This window comes from Callospermophilus lateralis, chromosome 6, assembly GCF_048772815.1.
Source record: "Callospermophilus lateralis isolate mCalLat2 chromosome 6, mCalLat2.hap1, whole genome shotgun sequence".
In the NCBI taxonomy this organism is placed as follows: Eukaryota; Metazoa; Chordata; class Mammalia; order Rodentia; family Sciuridae; genus Callospermophilus; species Callospermophilus lateralis.
In genome coordinates, this window is record NC_135310.1 from 7,232,447 (window position 1) to 7,253,678 (window position 21,232).

General features: G+C 50.7%; 1 protein-coding gene across 2 annotated transcripts in view; it reads left to right on the forward strand.

The window, feature by feature from the left end:
• Prkn (parkin RBR E3 ubiquitin protein ligase) overlaps positions 1-21,232 on the forward strand; it is a 1,240,480-nt gene that overhangs the window by 1,215,043 nt on the left and 4,205 nt on the right. For both annotated transcript variants that reach the window (XM_077109619.1, XM_076858057.2), the window contains one exon: positions 17,058-17,175. In XM_077109619.1, the coding sequence (XP_076965734.1) occupies positions 17,058-17,175 (118 nt within the window). The remainder of the gene's footprint in view (positions 1-17,057; positions 17,176-21,232) is intronic.

A 21,232-nucleotide genomic window follows, 5' to 3' on the forward strand; every position in this document is an offset into this window, starting at 1 on the left:
ACCCAGTGGGTCCACACCCACTGCTCAGAGCCTGCGTTTGCTGCCATTTCCCCCCAAGTCTCTGAATCAATTAGGGCTCCACAGGGAAGTGACCCGGGCTCAGACGGGCATGTGGAGGGGGTCTTAATGGAGGGATGACCTACGGCAGTGGGGTGGGATCACAAGAACCAAACCACTGGAGTCTAGCCCAGTGGGAGCGGGACCTCACTAGGCCAGTGGTGCCAGTGGAGGAAACGGGGCTCTGTGAACCCCACAAGTGGGAGCTGCAGAGAAAGGGGCCTCGTGACAGGAGGAGTGACCCCAGAGGGTCCAGCTTTGCCAGAAATGGGCTCCAAGCAGGCCAAGAATGTGGGAGGACATCTCGACTTCTCTCTTCCACCTTCTGCGCTCTTACTGTTGCCTCCCACTGGCCAGGTCCAGTGAGAAACCAGCCCCTGGGGACACAGCTCATGAGAGTCAGCCCTGCAGGTCAGGGCAGTGGAGGGAAAAGAATCACGCTCTGTGAACCAGTTTGCCAGGGCTCCAAAGCCTCCTTATTTCAGCCCTGGTTGCTGAACCCAACAAGCTACAGCACCAACGCTAAGGCCAGGTCCACTGGGTAGTAGAATGAGGGTCTGGGTTTTAAGGGAACCCCTTACTTTCTATCCCCTACATTTCTCTCAGTCTGCAGAGATCTCATGGAGGATGGCCTCTGAACTTCCACTGACCCAATCCTTTGAAAGGACCATGCTATGCACCTCTGACCATCCAAAGTTCACCCGGCCCCTGGAAGTGCACGCATTAGAAGCTCCTGGATGTCCGAGTTTTGCTAATACAACAAACTATCCTCCTTGGTCCTCTCCACATCTTCTTTCCCATTCAGTTCGCCTGTAACTTTTTTCCTCTTAGCCACTCATGGCTGCTCTCCACTCTCTTCCTCTAGAGGTGACTGGTTTCTGTTCTTGGCTATTACCCTCTCCAGCCTGGCAAGTCATTTCCCCTGGGGCCCAATCAGCTTTTCCCATGGGTTGGGCAGCTTGACTCAAAACTTAATGCATTTTTTGATTCATGCAATAATTTTTTTTTTTCAAAAAAAAAAGCAAACTCAAGAATTGGTTTTAAATTGGTTTTAAAATATTGAACAATCTTTAAGCTGAAACTGCTGAGAGTTTGGGAAATCAGTGACAGAAGATCAATCCATCTCAAGCTAATGAGAATCCGGTCCTGTGCACCTCTTCTGGCTCTCGCCGGCTTGTTCTCCTCCCCTGTTCTGTTCCCTCCCATGTTCCCCAGAGGCTCTCTAATAACTAGCCACTCGCTCTCGCAAACCACATAGATCAATGCACCCTCCCAGTGGTTCTAAGTCGTTGACGTTACTACTCTCCCTATTTAGCGGAAGGGCAAACTGAGACATCTTGAGTTTTAATGATGCTCTCTAAAGCCACAAAGGAAATCAGTTTCAGTGGTTATCCCTGATCAAGTGGTTTGGGAACAGCGACTGCTCTCTCTGGTTAATAATCCTCCTGTGTCTAAGAGGAATGTGCCCATCCCTGCCCACTGTGCTCCTACTGAACCCTCAAGAGCCAGATTAGATGTCCCCTCCTCTGTGAGGCCAACTGCCCACCCCACTGCCTCCTCTAAGCCTTGAGACAACTGAAGTGTGTTCCTCTCTCTCCCCCGAAGGCTGAGTTTGCTAGTGCAGAATTTGCACCTGCTTGTCCGTATCCCCCAGGGCCTGGCACATGGTCGGTACTCACTGATTGGATGAATGATGACTCCCTCCTTCATCCTCACACCTTTCTCTTCCCCAGGAGGTTGAAAAACCACCTCTAAAAAGATGGACAGTCGCTTCCAGACTGGGTTCCGTCTCAGTAATCATTTGAAAAGTAAGGTTCCCATCGTCAAACGCGGTTCCCTCCACCGACCCCTGAAGTGGGAGATTAAGCCACCGTCTTGCCTGGGATGACAGGGACCCTGTACACTTGCAGAGGACGTGTTCACAAGGCTCCTCCAAATGCACCCTCTGGTTTTTAGCCCCATCACAACTTTGTGTGGTAAACTATGATTATGGGCCAGGGCTAGGGAGGGAGAGAGGCCCATAGAGCAACAGAGCTGATGAGCACCAGGTGGTCATGGTGCCCAGGCGTGTGGGAGCTGCAGCAGGTGGGACCGTGGACCACGTCAGCCCCGTGAAGCAGCAACATGGCCTGTCAAGTTTTCTTCCCGGGCCCTCTGCTTTGACAAAGAGGGACTGGAAGGAAAACTCCAACGCCAGCAGAGACCAGACCCTTACAGGAACAAAATCCTTGATTCAAATCAGGGACTCCCAGCATTTTGATAAGGAGACAAAGACATAGTTCACTTTTGTGCTGTCTTTCCTAATAAAACTGCAATAACAAAAACAGATCAGAACCTTAGCCTGGGCACAGTCATACACAGGCCTACAGTAGGGGCTGCAAACCTTGGAGTACGCGGCTTGTCAAAGGAAGTGGCAGCCACCCAGCTCCTCAGCGCCCGTCAGTGTGTGCCACACAGAAAGGCGGGCCTGTGTTAGCCAGCTTTCCATCCTGTGACAAGTCAAATAATAAATAATAAATAAAATTCACTGGCTCACAGTCCTGGAGGCCAGGAAGCTAAAAGCAAGGGGCTGGCGTCTGGTGACAACCTTTTTGCCACATCATCCCATGGTGGAAGGCAAAAGGGCCAGAGGGGGGCAAACACAGTCCTTTAAAATGGCCCCAACCCACTGGACACAGTAGCACACACATGTGATCCCAGTGGCTCAGGAGGCTGAGGCAGGAGGATCGCAAGTTCAAAGCCAGCCTCAGCAACTTAGCAAGGTCCTAAGAAACTCAGCGAGACCCTGACTCTAATAAAATATTAAACAGGGAGCTAGGGCTGTAGCTCAGTGGCAGAGTGCTTGCCTAGCATGTGTGAGGCCCTGGGTTCCATTCTCAGCACCACATAAAAATAAACAAATAAAATAAAGGCATTCTGTCCATCTACAACTACAAAAAAAAAACTTTTAATATTAAAAAAAGCTGGGATGTGGCTCAGTGTTTAAGTTCCCCCGGGTTCAATCGCTGGTACCAAAAAAAAAGTGGGGGGGGCACAAAACCTGCCCATCAAGGTGATGAAGGTGGACCCTCCTGGCCTCCTCCTCTCTTATTACTCTTATGAGCAATTAATTCACAAATTTGGGAGGAGACAAGCTCTCAACTGTAGTGACACGGAGGCTTGGAATTTGGGTTCACTTTGCGTGCAACACACTCCCTACATTATAGACCTTCCAACTGTGTCTCAGCTAACTCTTATTTCTTCTAACCAATGGGAAAAAAGGAGTAATAGGGATGTTCCCTAAGTATTCATACGGTGTCCATCCTGTGCATGCATCACCTGCAGCATCTTGAGCACTCAGGACGACAGATCTGGCCTCTGACCTCGGGACGTTCATAATCTAGTGCAGCAGAAGAAGCAACTGAACAGATCATTAATTGCTGTGCTCTGAGAGGAGCAAGAGAGGAAGGATAGGAGGCTGTGGATGCATAGAAATGACATCAGTCACCTGGGAGCTTCAAGGAAACATGTTTTAGTCCACTGTTTGCTGCTGTGACTAAAAAATCTGCCCAGAACAATTATAGGAGAAAAAGTTTATTTAAGGGCTCAAGGTTCCAGAGGTCTCAGTCCACAGACAGCAGGCTCCATGCCTCAGGGTGCAGGCGAGGCTGAACATCATGGCAGGAGAGGGTGGCAGAGGGAAGCAGCTCACATGACGATCAGAAAGCAGAGAGAGAGGTCTCCACTCTCCAGACACAAAGTACACACCCCAAGTCCAGGCCCCCAGGGACCCCTACTCCAGCTGCACCCCACCTGCCTTCCGTCACAACTCAGCCAACCTCACCAGGGATTGATCCAATGATTGGATTAGAGCTCTCATAATCCAGTAGTTTCTCCTCTAAACTTCATGCATTGTCTCCCTCGTGAGCTTTGAGGGACTCCCCACATCCAAACCATAAAAACCTTTCCCTGAAAGAGGTGAAAATTGAGACTTTTAAGGATCAGCTGTCCAAGCACAGAGGGGACTTTGGGGTGTTCTAGGGAAAGAAAGGAGGCGTGCAGAGTTCTCCAGATGCCAGAGCGGCATGTCCACGGACAGGAAAGCAGCTCATTGAATCATGGCCTGAAGTGACAGCGGGAACAGCCTGATCTGGAGAAGTAAGCAGAGGCCAGCAGAGGCTGACCGGTCACGTTGCAGGGTTGAAGTCCAGGGCAGTGAGAAATCACCCACGGACTCCACGGGGTCGACCTCATCAGATTGGTGCTTTCAAAGGTCACCAGTGATAATAAGAACCCCAGGTCGTGTTTTCCAGGAAGAAACTCTGAGCTCTTGAGACCTGGTGGTGGACGGTTGTTACTGGGGTGCCTGGGGGACCGCACTCTGCAGCGGGAAGGAAGGGAGGCTGGACAGAGAGAAGGGGAACTGCCGTGGGTTGCAGCAGCCAAGCCCACAGGAGTGCTGGAGCTGGGACAGTCCCTCGGAGCCATTCTTCACCAGGAAGGAGGGCAGGATGGCACCCCGTGGGCATGAACTGTCCTCCCTCTGCTCCACGCCCAGGGGGTAAAGCAGCTTCCTTAGGCTGAGGGCAGTTCCTCGTCAGGGACCTGGTGGGGAGCTGGGAGCTGTGAGCTGCCGACGAAGCCGGTGGCTGAGGAAGCAACTCTCTGAATCCTGGAGCAGGGAGCTGGTCAGTCTCAGTGTCCACTACAGTCCACCTGATGCTGCCCAGACCTCTGCCTCTTAAGCAGGGAAGAGACTAGGGAGACTTGCAAATGGAGATTGGAGAGGTGAGCAGAAGTTCACACTGCTGCGGGGGTCTCTGGGTTGCAGCTAGCTCCAGTGGTCCCCCTGCTACGACCACTCTAGACCCTCTCTCAGATGAGAACCTCTAGTGGCTTACCTGGTGGTCACCCCAGTGGTCCCCATTCCTGATTGTATGCCATTCTAAAGCCATGACCACTGAACCTGACTAAGCGTTGTCAAAATCAGCCGCGGAGTACCAGAGAAGCCACAGTGCACCTCCCAGGTGCCCAATGTACCCTGCCCATTCTCATACCCACCCCCCATGAGGGCCTGTCCCTTTGCTTCACCTGTGAGTCACTTAGAGACTGGAACTCGAGGTGTCCAGATGACTGCCCTGACTGAGCTTACCAGAACTCTCCGTGGGTTCTCTGTAGACGTGCAAGCCAGGGCCCTGTATCTGCAGGGCACGTTGCACAGGGGAGCAGAGATTCCCAGGTGAGGCCGTTCCTCCTTCATCCCTTGATTCCTGGACGGTTAGATTCTGCTGGTTGGCAGTGTGGAGCCGTGCGGTGGCTCTGGGAGTAGGGCCTACACTTTGTCATAGGGGCCAGCACCCTGTCACACAGTGAGGAGCTCCAGCTGCAGGTGGGAGCTGGCCCATCCCTCTCACCAGTCCACAGCTTCTGGGAAGTGTGACACGCGGAAGGACAGAGTGGTCATGTCCCCACTGGGACAGCTCCTTTGCTACTGATCCCGTGCAGGGCCGTGCAGGGTCCTGCCAGCGTCAGATGGTAGAGCCGCCTGAAGCTCTGCATCAGGAAAGGCCAACCCATGCCCAGAAGAGGGCCGGTTCCCGTCAGGATGGACTCCTTCCCCTTCCAGGGCGTCTCTGTGACCAACATGACCTCAGAGGGCCACACTAGCAACTCAGGGCTGCCTCGGCTGACAGCAGCTTGGACAGGGGCAGGGACAGTGGCAACCCCAACCTTAGTGAGGAAATGCAGACCGCAGGGCCCGCAGGGCTCACATCTTGCCACCAGTGCTGCTCCGCTCTGGAAGCAGGGCTTTGTGGCCAGTAATGAGGTGGGCCAGGTCCCGGAGCCGGGTCTTCTGCCCGCCTAGTTGTTTAAGGGTGCTTCTCAATGCGTGCTGTGGGCATTGACGTGAGTACCTGGATGTTCCTGCTTCAAGCCCTCTCCATGGCGGGTCCACCTGCCTGCTCTGCAGAGCCCTGGTCTTACCGGCCCTCAGTCATCTTACTAGTCACCAAGATGTCTGCCCTGCTTGTGAGTCTGCATCTATTCTTGGCTCGGCCCTTTTCTTTTCACACTGAGCATGTAGTCAGCTGCTGACTGCTCGCATCTGGAGCCCTGAAACAGAGCACCGCGGACTGTGTAGCTTAAAACAACAGGAATTTATTTCACCCAGTTCTGGAGGCCGAGCAGTGGAAGATCCGTCGGCAGCAGCTTGGTCTGGTGAGGACTCAGTTTCTCGCTGCACCCTCACGTGGTGGAAGAGGCGGGGCTGCTCTCTGGGGCTCCTTGTATAAGGACACTAATCACATTCGAGAGTGCTCCACCCTCCTGACCTCCTCACCTCCCAACAGCCCCAGCTCCTAACGTGGTCACCGTGGTGAGTGGATTTCCAGACATGAACCCTGAAGAGACACGAACAGCGCTGTGCACTTCCAGCGAGTGCACTTCCAGCGCTGCCCACTGGGAGCCCTGCCCACTGCTCTCTGCCAACACCAGGAGGAGGTCCCAGCAGAGCAGCAGCGCATCTGTGGCTCACACCCACAGGCCAAGCAGTTCGCCTGTGGACCACGCGGGGATCCTTCATCTGCCCCCAAACAATTCCCCCCTCTCCTGCCACCACCACCACGGGGCCACGGTTTTAAGAGGCCACAGTGCCACAGTGGTGGGAGCCTGGGGATCTGTGTTGCCCGTTGACACAGCTGCCCCATTCCATGTGGCCTGCCTTGTGCTTGACCCTGGAAACCCTGGGTCCATCTTATGAGGATGTGGCTCAGAAGCGCCATCTCTGCCAGGCAGAGCGGCACTCCGGGGGCTCTCTTTCAAATGCACAAAACTCTTAGTGACTGAACACTGGAGTCCTCTGTGGGGATTCTCTGCCTGGCTTGCAGCAGCTGCATGTGATGCCGCACAGCTGGACTGGCGAGGCCCAGGAGGGGTAGGCTTGAGGCCAAAGCCACAGAGCAGCCACAGAGCCTGGCGGCAAATCAGAAGACAGGCTGTGAAGTGGCCAGTTAGTGTCGATGCTTGGATTTCTGACTGGGAGGCAAGTGGTGCCATTCCCTGGGAACACAGCAGGGAACAGAGTGTCCAGGGAGCGAGAGTTCACCTTGGCCTCCACAGAGGAGCTCAGTGGGCAGAGGAATGGATGTACAGAGCCCTGAGAGGGGACAGCTGGCCTGGAGCCAACAGTGAAGATGGGATTCTCCTCTCCAAATGACTGTCACTAACCCCCAATCCTACCCAGGGGCTCTGGTGCTTTGTCACCAGAGGCTCAGCTAAGAGCCTCCCCAGATGGGAGTGAAGCAGCAACCACTCCAGACAGCCTCGATTCTTCTGGATGCTTTGCCTCTGTGCCTCTCCTCACGTACCTCCCAGCCACTTCCTGCAGTTATAGGAGCAGAGTCCTTGAACTGGGGACCGGTGAGATTTACTATTCCTGGAGATCTAGCTCCCTAGTTATATGGGAGTGTGCTTCTCGAATCACTTGTTGGTTTAAGTAAAACAGTTTTATTGATGTCACTTGTGCAGAATCCTTGACTCTGGACGCACAGCCTAAATGGATGTGCACGCGGGACAGGAGGGCTGTGATAGATCTCCATTAAGGCCGGCGCAGCCTCCCAGCCTGCAGTCCATCTCGGGCAGCTAAATAAATGCCAAGGACAGCACTAGCCTCTCCATAGTGCGTTTCCAAAGCACTTAGCCTGTGAAAAAAGGCTTGCTCTGGGGGGGACAGAAATGGCCCTGGGCCGGTCGTCACACAAATCAGCTTGATCTTCTGCACTTCCAGGCAAGTCACTCAACCGCGTTCAGCCCTCTCCCCGCTGCCACACGGGGCCCGTAAGATCTTCTGAACCATAAATAATGAAATGAGAATGAATGTGAGGCATTTTATAAGTCATAAAATACTACAGAATGTAAAACTTTGGGGTTCGAGTTTTTCATGGCTGAATGCTAAAAATGTCAAGCACTACAGAGAAAAGGAAAGATAAGATTGAAAGACAAATGAGACGTGCGTGCACACGCACAGACGCTCTCCTGGTCTGCTGTCTGCTGCCTACAGGACAGAGGAGGTGGTGATTTCTACAGGAAAGCACGGCTTGCCGTTCGGGAAGTCAAACATGGTACATCATGGGCTCAGCTTCTCATGGGGGCCTCACAGTGGTTTTCTTAGGAGGAAAGCAGAAGGCAGGTGGGTATGTAGAGAGAAGGGAGGGGACAGAGAAGCCATCCTGTTTGGTGACAACATGCTGGCATGAGAACTAATCCAGTCTGGCCTCTGGAAAGCTCCACCTCCCCACACTGCAGGGTCCAAGCCATACTTCACCCTGAGTCCTGGCCAGGGGCGACCCCATCACACTGCAGCACTGACACCTGGTGCATACCCCCTAGGACATACCCCCCAGGACATCCCGCCCCTCCGACAGACCCTACCACAGATCAGGTCCCTTTTCTTTGGGACCCTCCCTGTCTTGAGACACTTCTCTTTTCTTCTGGGCCTGTCACTCCACAATGAGCATCACCCGCCCTGCTACAGCCCACCAGCAGGGGGCTCCCTCCAGTCTGGGTCCACCCATGTCACACTACAAGTCCTGAGCTCTCCCGCCTGGGCCCCAGCAGACCACACCTCCTTCCCAAAGCCCCCACCTCCCCAGGAGTGACAAGGTGTCCCAAGAGCTTCAGATGCCAAGGGGTCTCAGGATCCTGGCACCTGATCCACCAAGGCTTCCAGGGCAGTCCCTGGCCTGAGGTTCCCAGTGTGTGCCCTGTGTGCCAGGGACCATCGGCAAGCCGCAGAACCACTGGGTAATGTCACTCACACACGTACACACACCACACCACACAGCATGGCACACACACTCTATACCCCAAGTGCTACCTGCATTCGCCCCACACACTGCCCACTACCACAGACCCGCCATACACGGCACATAAACAACACTCGCACCACACACAGGCCCCACACACCACACACCCACACATACCATACAAGCACACGCGCCCAGTCCTCCGGTCCCTCCGGTTGGGGTTCTCTGCAGGAGCAGGCGAGGGAGGGCTGCGCAGCGCCGCTGGCCGCCAGAGGGCGCTGGATCCCTAAGGCAACGCGACATTCACACGCCGCAGAGCTGAACCGCCCTTGGTTGGTTATTGCGCAGTGGCGCTGGCATCAAAACAGCAGGCCACACTCAGTGACACGTATGACCCCGTTAAACACAAGATTCTGCAAAACAAAAAAGAAATGACCTGGGGGGAGGGGGGGAGCATGCGCCTCGAGGGAAGCCCCATCAGGACCGCAGCCCGGGCTGAGACCACAGGGCATGTCCCCAGAGGGCGTTTCTGAGAACAGCAGGTTTGGAAAGGGGGCCCTGGTGGCCATAAGCCTGCATCGTGGGCTAAGGAGAGGTCTCGTGGACAGCCTATGTCCCTGCACGTCAATGCTGTGGCCTTAGTGCGGAAGGGGCTGGTGGGCTCCACCGAGGCTCCCTGGCCGATGCCCCTGGGTCAAACGCAGGTGCCAAGCGCGCGGTATCGGGGCTCACGCTTCCTTTCTTGCTGCAAGAACCAGCTGCTCGGCCTCACGTGGGGCGTGGGGGGGGGGGGTCTGAGGCCAAGCAGGATGCGCTGGAGGCCAGGGAGGATGGGCTTTCCGCCCTCGCCAGGCCTTAGAGTGAACCCGCAGGTCTTTCTTATGTGGTTGTTTCTCTGCAGAACCCTGGCTGGTCATCCTTACGTGAATGTTGTCCCCATGACACAGGACACTGTGAAGTTGGGGGGACTTAATGAAATAACTCATGTGTGGTACCTGCCTCAGGGCCTGAAAGCCACTGTGTGAGCTGAAAGTCACTGTTCCCACATGGAAGCCCACAGGCAGGGATCTTCGTTGTTTATTCCTCAATTCTCCTCTTCACCAATGTCCCTAGTGTCTAGGACAGTGCCTGGCCACCTTAAGGACCCCAAAAAATGTTTGACAGGTTAAAGAGCTTCTGTGCCCGCTGTAACAAAAATAACAGTATGCCTTCTCTCACCCCACTGCCCTGACACCCTGGTGTCCTGCTGGTGAAGCTTCTGCATTCTAACTCTTGTCTCTGTCGGTCACTTTAGTCACTGACACCCTAAGAGAACTGGAGATCTCCTTCATCTATCAAATTAGCTTTTCTTTCTCGCTCAGGTGTAGATTTTTTCCACTTTCATCTGCTATGGTAATAGTTAACACCAAGTACTTTAAAACTTCCCAGCAAGTGGTACCTATTGATAATCTTTCTACTTTAAAAGTATGCTGTTCTGTTTCCCCATCAATTTCAAAATAGCTTAACAGACATTATTTACATTATATACTTCCCTCCCCTTTATGAGGCATTGAGGCCCCAAGGAGCAGGACTGTTTCAGATCTAACCTGTGGCAGTTGGTACACATTCCACCGAGAGCAGAAATCCCCACCACCCTTATCATCATTGACAGCACGGCCACACTGCATCCTAAGTGTGCCCCAGGAAGTTTGGAACTTGATGGAGAAAGTGTAGCCTCCTGTCCACTCATTCCTCAGCCAGACACTCCATTCAATCTCAGCTCTCTGGTGAGTTTTTTCTTTGAAAATATATAAAAATAATAAGTTCAACACACACACTCATTCCTCTAGAACAGATAGCAATAAAAGAATGTCATGAGACAACAAAACAAGTTTTGGGGACCTCCTTTTCTCTCCTTAGCATTATTGATTAGCTCAAGGCCCTTGGAAGTGGTGCTGTCTTCTTGGTCACCAGCAGGGGGCGGACGGCTCACAAGCAGAAGGCTGCAACTGGACCTCTGCTTGACTTTGCAACTGGCAAGGCTCCACTGGAGGGTTTCAGTAATTGTTTGACAAGTGGGTGTTAACCGGGCTTTCGATTTCGATGAGGAAAGTGAAATTTACCTGAAAAGATTCGTTCTGAACTAAGCCAACCATTTTTTTCAGTGATTAATAACAATCTGATCCTTTTTGGAAAATAGATTTAAGTTGACTTTTAGGATTCAAATATACTTGTCCAATTACTGGCCAACCAGGGGTCACAAATAGTCCCCTAAAGCAGGGAGGATAACGCATACACATTCTCTCAGGCTGTTCCAGCTTATGTGGACATTAACAGAGCCTCCCGGGCATGAATTTGGTGTTTACAACCTCTGTGAGGACACCTTGCTTTGCCTGCGTTTTTAATGGAGACTTAAGACCAGTCCAGGTGGCCTGGGCATCCATGCAAGTTCCCATAGTGTCCATCTGCCCCTCTCCGTCCGCCAGAGATGCTGGTGATGATGACAAAGTAGCAAAGCTTGTGATGTGACCTGCAGCTGGTATCCAGGATGCATGTGCTCCAGGTCACGACGACCCTTGTGAGAGAGACACATGCATCACACGTCTGCAGGTGAGCAGAGACAGGCCAGAGCTTCTGTGCAGGGACATGTGCAATGAGCAGAGAAGGAATCTGGGCCAAACCCCGGCCACTTCCCGTGACGCAGACATCTCCAGTTCACTGGACACTGATCACTTAAAGCAAGGACAATCATCCCCTCTTGGCCGGCAGATTACCTACTGGCCAGCACTTGGCCTTGTGGAGGCCATTTGACTCTCTCTTCCACTCTCTCTCTCCCTTTCTGACTCTTTCCCATTTTCACATATAAACTACAGATACATATCAGAGAAAATTGCTCTTTTTCAGCCATAAAATATGTCAGTAGAGAGACTTCTCCCTTCCACCCTCCCCTGTGCATACACACACACACACACATACACATGCGCACACACACATACATACACACTTCCTTCCTAAGGACCTTCCTAAGGATGCTACCCCAGACCTTCTGAATCCAAATTTCCAAGGTGTGAGCACAAGAATCTGCAGCATTTAAAAGTCCCTTGGATGACCTTACCAGCAAGCATCTGGCTACTACTTGAGATCATTCCAGAAGGGTTGGAACACTAGCACTAAAACCACTCGTAAAGGATGCAAAGCAAAGGATGCTCGTCTCAGGAACTGATGGTCAAAGATCTAAGCCAGGCCCCAGGCAGAGGCCGAGCCCGTCAGGCAGGCCAGCAGCAGCGAGAGGTCCCTCACTCCCATGGGTGAAGGTCAGACGTGGGGAGGTTGGGGGCAGGGACTCCTGAGAAGCTTCTGGGTGACTCTGCTTTGCCACAAAGGAAGATGGCCCAGGGGTTAGCATCAGTGACAGTCGGGATGATAAGGACAAAAAAGGCTGGGCTTTGGCCACTGGAGCCCCATGTGTCCTTATTGCGTCATTTCAGCAGCTCAGGCATAAGTGAGAGCCCCCAGGTAGCAGTGACAGCAAGCAGAGTGGGGGATCAGGGCCAGGAGGGTGGCCGTCACTCCCGGGACCCAGGAGGTAGGAGAGAGCCAGAGGCGATGGCCAGGAAGGGCCCTCCCCACAGTCACCAGGACCTCAGCTGCCTCAGCTCCCATGCCTTGGTCCCTTCATAGCATGTGAAATGAGCACATTTCTCTGGTCAGAATGATGGCTGATGTTGTGCCTCACCTCGGGCCCAGAGCAATGGAGTTCTCCAAACATGGATGAACCTCTGAAACCATACCCCAAAATAACCTTTTTCTCCTCTAAGTTGCTCTTGCCGGTCATTTTGGTCACAGTAACACAAAGCTGACTCAAACAACCTGGTTGCAGGAGCAGAGGGGCTGGAAGTGTGCAACCTGGGGCCTGGATTCAGATCCTGCTGCTTGTGGGCCAGTGACCACACTGGGGCTGGGCTTTCTTCCCCTGAGCCAGGTGACGCCGGGCCCTGCCTTTGGGATGCTGCGCTTACTCAACCAGGTGATCTGATAAAACCACTGCCACACAGCACCCTCCTAAGGTCACAGACAAGCTGCTACTGCTGGTCCTCCAGCCCTTCCCTCCTGGGCGCAGTATCAGGGCCAGCTGCCCTCCCCTGCTGCCCACTTGGCAGGTGTAGGGACACGATTCTGACGCACGGCTTCTCGTCAGCCCATGCCCAGGTGTAAGTCATCAGATTAATGGGGAAACTGGCCACAGGAGAAGAATCTCAGCTTGTTCCTTAGGAAAGGATGGCAGAAATGCCATCTCCAGCTCCGTGCAGATCCAGTTACTGTCCTGGGGGATGAACCATTACCTTTTAGGAATCTCTTCTCTACCAGGAAAAAAAAAAAAAAAACCCGTCTTCATGCCCCACCAGCTCACCTGTTACTGCCCCAGGCTATGGAAGCCCTGGTCCCTCACAGTTGTGGGTGGTGATTTGCACAAGGCTACCACCCACCCAGGAGATCTGGGCGACTGTCAGGCAGGCTTCCGAGACTCCCCTAGTTCAGAACTAAAGCAATGACATGGTTCTCCATTTGGCTTTCTTCCAAGGTTTTAGGTGTCTTCTCCTTCCCTGGGCTTTTTCCTCTTGTCTTTCTGTATAGTGTTTTAACAACACACACACACACACACACACACACACACACACACACACACACGAGTACTGTGTAAAATTTTTTCATGATTTTAATATGCATATTTCAAGATAATTGGTATCTATACAATTTGTATATTAAATATTCTCCAGTCGGAATGGCAGCTATTATGAAGACAAACAATAATAAGTGTTGGCGAGGATGTGGGGAAAAGGCACACTCATACTTTGCTAGTGGGACTGCAAAATGGTGCAGCCAATATGGAGAGCAGTATGGAGATTCCTTGGAAAACTTAGAATGGAACCACCATTTGACCCAGCTCTCCCTCTCTTCGGTCTATACCCAAAGGACTTAAAAGTGTTCTCAATAGCCCATGTGTTAAAGGCTTGGTCCACAGGGTGGTGCTCTTAGAAGGTGAGCCCTGGTGAGAGATCCTTAGGTCACTGGGAGTGTGCCCCAAAGGGGAGAGGGGGACCCTGGCCTCTTCCTCATCTCTGCTTCCTGGTCATGAAGTGAGACATTTTGGTCCACCACGTGCTCCCCACTGTTGCCTTGGGCACCTCCACCAGAGGCCAAAACCTGAATCCACCTGATGTTGCATTGATGATACCTCTAAAACTGTGATCCAAAACAAGTCTTTTCTCTTTAATAAGTTAATTCTCAGGTATTTTATTACAGTGATAGAAAGGTCACACACACACTAAGAAACCCTCCTCTGGATCAGGGTGGGTGTGGTCGGCCAAGTAGTGAGCCTAGATCAATGCCCACACCCTGCTCTGTCCCCCCTTGAATATATTGCCTTATATGGCAGAGGGACTATACGATTAAAGGTTGATTACCTTGGATCATCTGATGTAATCTGCTTCCGTTTAAATGTGGCCTCCAAAGTTCATGTGTAAAAACCTCATCCCCTGGGCTGTGTGGCTCAGTGATAGAGCACCCACCTGGCACCCGCCAGGGCCTGGGTCTGTTTGACCTCAGCACAGGAAAAAAAAAAAAAAAAGGAAAGGAAGGAAGGAAACATGATGCCCAAATGCATATGCTCATTCGTATGTGGAGACGGGGCCTGTGGGGTGGTCAGGATCAGGTGAGGTCTTGAGGCTTGGCCCCAAGATGGTACTCAAGGCTGTACAGGGGGAAGAGAGACCCAAGCACTCCTGCTCTGCACTGCCACGTGACGCCCTCTGCCTCCTCCTCCTACTACTGCAGACACCCCCAGCCACTAGCCCTGCAGATGCTGGAGCCATGCTCTTAGATTCCTCAGCCTCGAGAACCCCGAGCCAAATGAACTTCTACTCCTGATAAATTTCCCAGCCTCGGGTGTTCTGTTGTAGCAGTAGAAAACAGACCAAGACAGGGCCTGATCTCATCACAGGAGCCCATAGGAAGAGAGGCTCTTTTCCTGGTGAAATTTGAGTGTGTGTCAGACTTCACGTTGCTCTAACAAATCCCTGAGATAATCAGCTTAAAAAGTAAAAAGGTTTATTTTGGCTACAGTTTGGGAGGTTTTAGTCCATGATTGGTTGGCCCCATTGCTTTGGGACCTGTGGTGAGACAGCACACAATGGTGGGGAGTGTAGGCAGAGCAGGTCATCACCTCCTAGCCCGGGAAGCAAAAAAAGAAGAGACTGGGGCCCCACAGTCCCTTCCAGGGCACAACTCCAGAGCTAAAACCTCCACTAAGCCTCCCTCTGCAAAGCCTCCCCCACCTGCCAACAGTGCCTGGAGACCCAGCCTTTAACACATGGGCCTCAGCAGAACATTCTAGATCCAAACTCTATCAGGGCAGAAGAAGCAGGAGCAGTTCCACATGACAGGGACTCCATCTGTCAGTGCTGCTGCCAAAGACAGAAGGTGCCAAGCGCTCAGGAGTGACACCGCTCTAGACTGAGAATGCCACCCACTGGACAGACAGCCAGGGACAGGTCATTAATCCTGCAAGGACCTGCAACTCAACTCTGCCACAACAGAGGCACTTTGCACACACAGGCAGGACCCCGCTCTAGACCAGAGGCCGTGTGTGCCACTGTGGTTGGTGGGACACCTGCAGTTGCTTCTGACACTTAATTTTATGACTTCTATTACTTTCTATAATTCTATCAATTATTTCCTTCTTTTAGGCTTTTATGTTTCACTTTTGCCTTTTCCACTTATTCTATTTTTGTTTGCTTAGAAAGAAAAATCTTTCTCTTTTACCAGTGAACCTAGAAATTTAAGCATATTAATGTGGAAAAGTCTACTATATGATCTCTCACAGGTTATTCTTCTCCACTGTGATTTCTAACCAACGAATTAAGTGTCATTTTTACGTAACTAATATTGACTCTGACTCTCTCTTTGCTGAGAGCTGTTCCTTGAAGCCCACGCCTTCCTTCTGAACCTTTCCTATCTGTTCTTTTAGTGAGGTTCTGTGGATGGGTAGCACTCTTTATCTTGCGGCTGAAAGTCTTCATACTTCAGATCAACTTTACTTCTGTAGAGTTCTAGTAGCTGGAGTGAGCTTCCAGTACTCTGAAGGTCATGTCTGCTAACACCTTGGGCTAGGAAGTCAGCTGTCAGAATAACTGTAACTTCTTCGCAGATGATCTGTTTTATTTGCCACTGTCCCTGTAAATGCCATTTGTCCCTCCTGTTCTTTGTCATCTCCTTCTAGAGCTCTAGAGAAGCTGGGGTTTCTCACCTTGGATGCCCTTTCCACATCCTCCTGCTCTCTGGCCTGCGGGATTTCTGTGGGATTTCTTCACCCCATCTTTCAGTTCACAGTCCCCTCTCCTTGCATCTCATTTCTGTGGAACTCATGAGCTCGTTTCTAACTTTATTAGTTTTTCTAGTGACAGGGGAACGGGGCTAGTTTTCTCCTGTTGTGAGTTTTCTACTTTTGACCTTCCAGCTTCCTGGAGTTTTATATTGTGTACTTTCTCCCAGGTTCAGCTTTCTAAGGTGCATTTCCCCACAGTGGCTCTATTTGGTTCCGTTGGTTCTGGAACGTGTACAAGTCACCCTCTGAGTGGAGCCTGGCTTGAGCCCAGGCAGCTGGTTCCAACCGGCTCACGTTCTAGCCTGTGTCCACAACTCCAGAAACCTTCTTCTCTGTCAGCTCCCCGCTCTCGTTGCTGTCTCTGTGACAACATTGGAGTCCCCATTTCCCAGGTGCAAGAAGTAAGGAAAACAAGATGCAGAATGAAGGAGAGATTGTGGAGTCCCACAGACTCTCCAACTCACTGGTATTGAGCCATGTATTCGATTTGTCTGACCCTCAAAGTGAGATGAAGACTAGTGTACTCGTTTCACAGGTGACAGAGTGTCTGCCAAGAAGCATGTGTGAGCATTGGTCACCATGCCTGGTGCTAGTCCCCAGGGAGGTGGCATTCCTCACAGTGATGAAGAGGACAGAGGGAGGGCTGTGCCCTGGAGTCGTCTTATCAGCTTGTTGCTGCGTGTCCCGCGTGTGTCCAGAGTTGGCCAGCCCCTATCAGGCCATGGGATGTCCCAGCTTCTGGGATCTTTAGGCACCCCTGTCTTTAAAGTTTTTTTGCACACTAGAATTTCAAGAAGCTGAGACCCCAATGCGGGTCAGAGACCGAGTTTGACTGCCTCTTGTCTGCCCACCAGGCCTACAGGGTGGATGAGAGAGCCGCAGAGCACGCGCGCTGGGAAGAGGCCTCCAAGGAAACCATCAAGAGGACCACCAAGCCGTGCCCTCACTGTGGGGTGCCCGTGGAAAAAAACGGTGAGTCTGCGCTGGCCGGGGGAGCATGTCCTGTGCTCTTGCTGCATGGCTGCGCCCTCGGCGCTCTGGGAGGCGCGCACCCCTCATACCTGCCTCGTCCATCCTGGGGGTGGCGCCTTCCATTTAGAGCCCTGGCAGCCAGCGCCCTGGAGCCCCTTCTAGACGCGCCCCGCTTCTGCCAGTGGCCGGCCCCAGCGCCAGCCCAGGCGAATACCAAGCCCAGGCGCAGCTTCCCCACGGCCGCTCGGAGCAGCGGCTGTGCCCTGGTGGGTAGAGGGCAAACCCCGGGCACTCGGTCCCCCTGCCCCAGCTGTCGTTCAGCAAGCACATGCCACCCAGCTCAGCGGCAGGAGCAGGCGCAGCACCCGCCAGGTTCCCTGGAGAACTCAGCCCAGCCTGGACCATTCCCCGTGGGCAGGACGCGTGGGACGCGGAGGACCTGCGGGTCCGGCCCACCTCCCCTAGGCTGCCCGCTGGCACCGGGAACACAAGGGAAAGAAGGCGCAAGGCCTTCACAGGAGGGGAGGTGGTGGCTATTGAGGGACAGGGCCAGCACTCAGAGGCGCAGGGATTTTTAAAACTAATTCAATACTGAGGCCATTTTGCTAGGATTAAAGAACTTTTGTGTACATTTTGTTGTTGTTTTGTTTTTAATATAATCCTCAAAGTTGGTAAATTCCAGACTTTTCTTCTGGCAATACACATATGTAAAGAAATTAGAGTGTCTCTGTTCTTTGACCCAATAACCCTAGTTCTGGAAATCTATACTAAAAATACATATGCACAGGTACACATACATACCACATACATGCATGTAGGTACCACATATCCATGTGTATAAGCATGTGGGATGTGTGTATGTGTGATGTGTGTATGTGTATGTATATATGAGTGTGTATTTGTGTTATGTGTATATGTGCAAGATATTGTACATGTGTGTTTGTGATGTATGCGAATATGTGTATGCATGTGTATGTGTTTGCAGTGTCTGTATATGGTATATTTTATGTGGGGTGTGTGTCTGTGTGCTGTGCATGTGTATGATGTATGTGGTATGCATGTATATGCTTATGGTCTGCAGTGCAGGTATGTGCATGTGTATGTGTTGTGTGTACCTGTGTTGTGTGGGGTGTATGTGTGCATATGTATATGCATATATGTCCATGTATGTGGTGTATCTATAAATGTGTATATGGTGTGGGTGGGTATATGTATGAATGTGTATTTGTGATATGTATATGTGATATGTATATGTACATGGGGTATGTGGTGGTATGTGTGAATGTATGTGTGTGTGTATTTGTGTATATGGTGTATGATGTGTGTGTGATGTGTATGTGGTGTGTTTATGTCTGTATATGAATTATGTATATGTTTGTGGTATGTGTATGCATGTGATATATATGTGCATGTATCTTATATGTGTATGCATGTCATGTGTATAGGTGCATGTGTGTGCATACATATGTATGCAAACCCATGAATATGTGTATGAGTATGCATGTATGTACACTATTGTGCATGTATATATGTGATGTGTCTTTGTGATGTGTTTGCATGTCTACTGTATGTATATAGATCAGTAGTGTATATATTATTGTTTGCAAGCATGTATATATATATGTGGTATGTATGTGGTATGTTCATGGTATGTATAAATGTGATGTGTGTACATGTGGGAATGTATATCTGTATGTGTTTTGTGTGTGTGGTGCATATATATTGTGTTTATGTAATGTATATGCATGTGGTATGTGCTTTTGGTGTATCAATACATTATGTAAGCTTGGGATATATGTGCTATGTGTATATATGTGTGAACATGGGGGCACATTCACATACACCACATGTAGAAACACACCTTACAGATACATGCATTTATGTACATGCACATACCACATACACATACACATAGCACATATACATACACACATGCACAGACACCACATATACACCACATGCATACACACACATTTATACACATACACCACAAACACACAACACATATATGCCACACATGCACATACACCACGTACATACTCAAATATACATACACACATGTACCTACATACATACCACATACATACATAGTACAAACATACACACCACAAACATACACCCTTACTCAACACACACCCATATGTACAAACATCACATACATGCATATGTACACTACATGCATCCATACATGCATACACCACTCATATACAAATAGACATACATATTCATATTACGTATGCACATACACATCAGCACACACACCACATGCATACCCATATGCACAAATATACAAAAAGCACAGTCATACACAGCCACATACACACATGCATATGTACACACATCACATATATGAACACACTCCCATCACATCACACACATACACACATGCCACATATATGTGCACATCCCCAAACATACACAGCACACCATGCACAGAACATGTATATAGAAATACAAATGCCACAAATCTACATAGACCACACACACACTGCACATACATATACACCACATACAACACACAGGCATGTTCATACACATGTATACACTCATGTCACATACATAGACACATGTGTCCACATGCCACATGTATGTCACATGCACATGTACATATATACATGTTTATACATACCACATGCATACACACATGCTCATATACTACACCCAAACACATATTGCATACATACACTGAACACATATGCATACATCCATACACGACACATGCACAAACATACACATATACATGATTATACATACATACACATGGCCATAAATACACCACATGCATACACATGTGCACATATATATCACATATAGACATGCATACCACATGCATACATACTCCACAAAACACACACATACATGCATATACATGCACATGTATCCATACACATGCCCAAACACACACCACATACATACACATATGTACACATACACCACATTAAGCACACCAGATACATAGCAAAAATACACATCCACATGCATGTATGCATGCAATGCCATACATGCACATTTATATACATGCACTCATGCACAGCACACACATTACACATAACATGCACATACTACACCTGCAAACACACAGGCATGCCACATACACATATGCCAGACACATGCAAAACATGTACCACCAACATAGACATTCACAAGACATGCATCAAAACACATGCCACACATATGCACATACAAGCAGAATGCATACACACATGCTTCAGATACATGCACATGCACACCACATACGTGCACATTCGCATGTGCACACACCACCTGAAAATACACCATATGCCAAAAAAAAAACATAAACAGAGGCACCCATATAACACGTACATAGACACATTTACATACCACATATCCATACACACATGCGTGCCCTTACATGTTAGGCAAAAACTGCTAATTGCAGTATTATGTATGTTAGGAAAAACCCAGAGTCCTCTAGCTGTGGCCTCAGAATGAGAAAGCTTGGTTTGCCATATGAAGCCCTGGGAAGCATCACGCAGCCCCTCCCTGCTGTACCATAGGGGCTGAGAACACAGACTCTGGGTTCCCAGGGGCCTTCTGGGGTCTGGGTCTGCTGTGTATTGTGTGGCCTTCTGGGCCTTATTGTCCTCGTCTGTGCCGTGGGTTTATACTAGAACTTGCCTGAGGGAGGTGGGCTTTGGCTTCTTAGCGAGCCCAGTTGCTCTAGTGTTGATCACTGCAGTGTAGCCAAGGGTGAAGCTTCATTACCGAGGTCTCCTCTAGGTCTGCCCCACATTCAGCAGAATCTTAGGAAGCAGCTCTCCTCAGTGACACTGACAGGAGAGCCGTTTCCATGTAAATGCAGACAGAGTGAGCCTGGGCACATGCTCCTGGGATACCCTGCAGGCCCCAGAAATGTCCTTGTTTACTCTGTCTCACACAGACGGGACTCTGGCTCCATTCTCTGACCAGCGATTGCCTGTTGCCAGGTACATTTGCTTTCAGGTGGCTCCGGAGCCTCAGTTCATTCATTAAAACCCAGAGGAGGAGCCGCTGGCCAGAGCAGGGACAGCACCTGCAGGGGGCTGGGGCCAGTCAG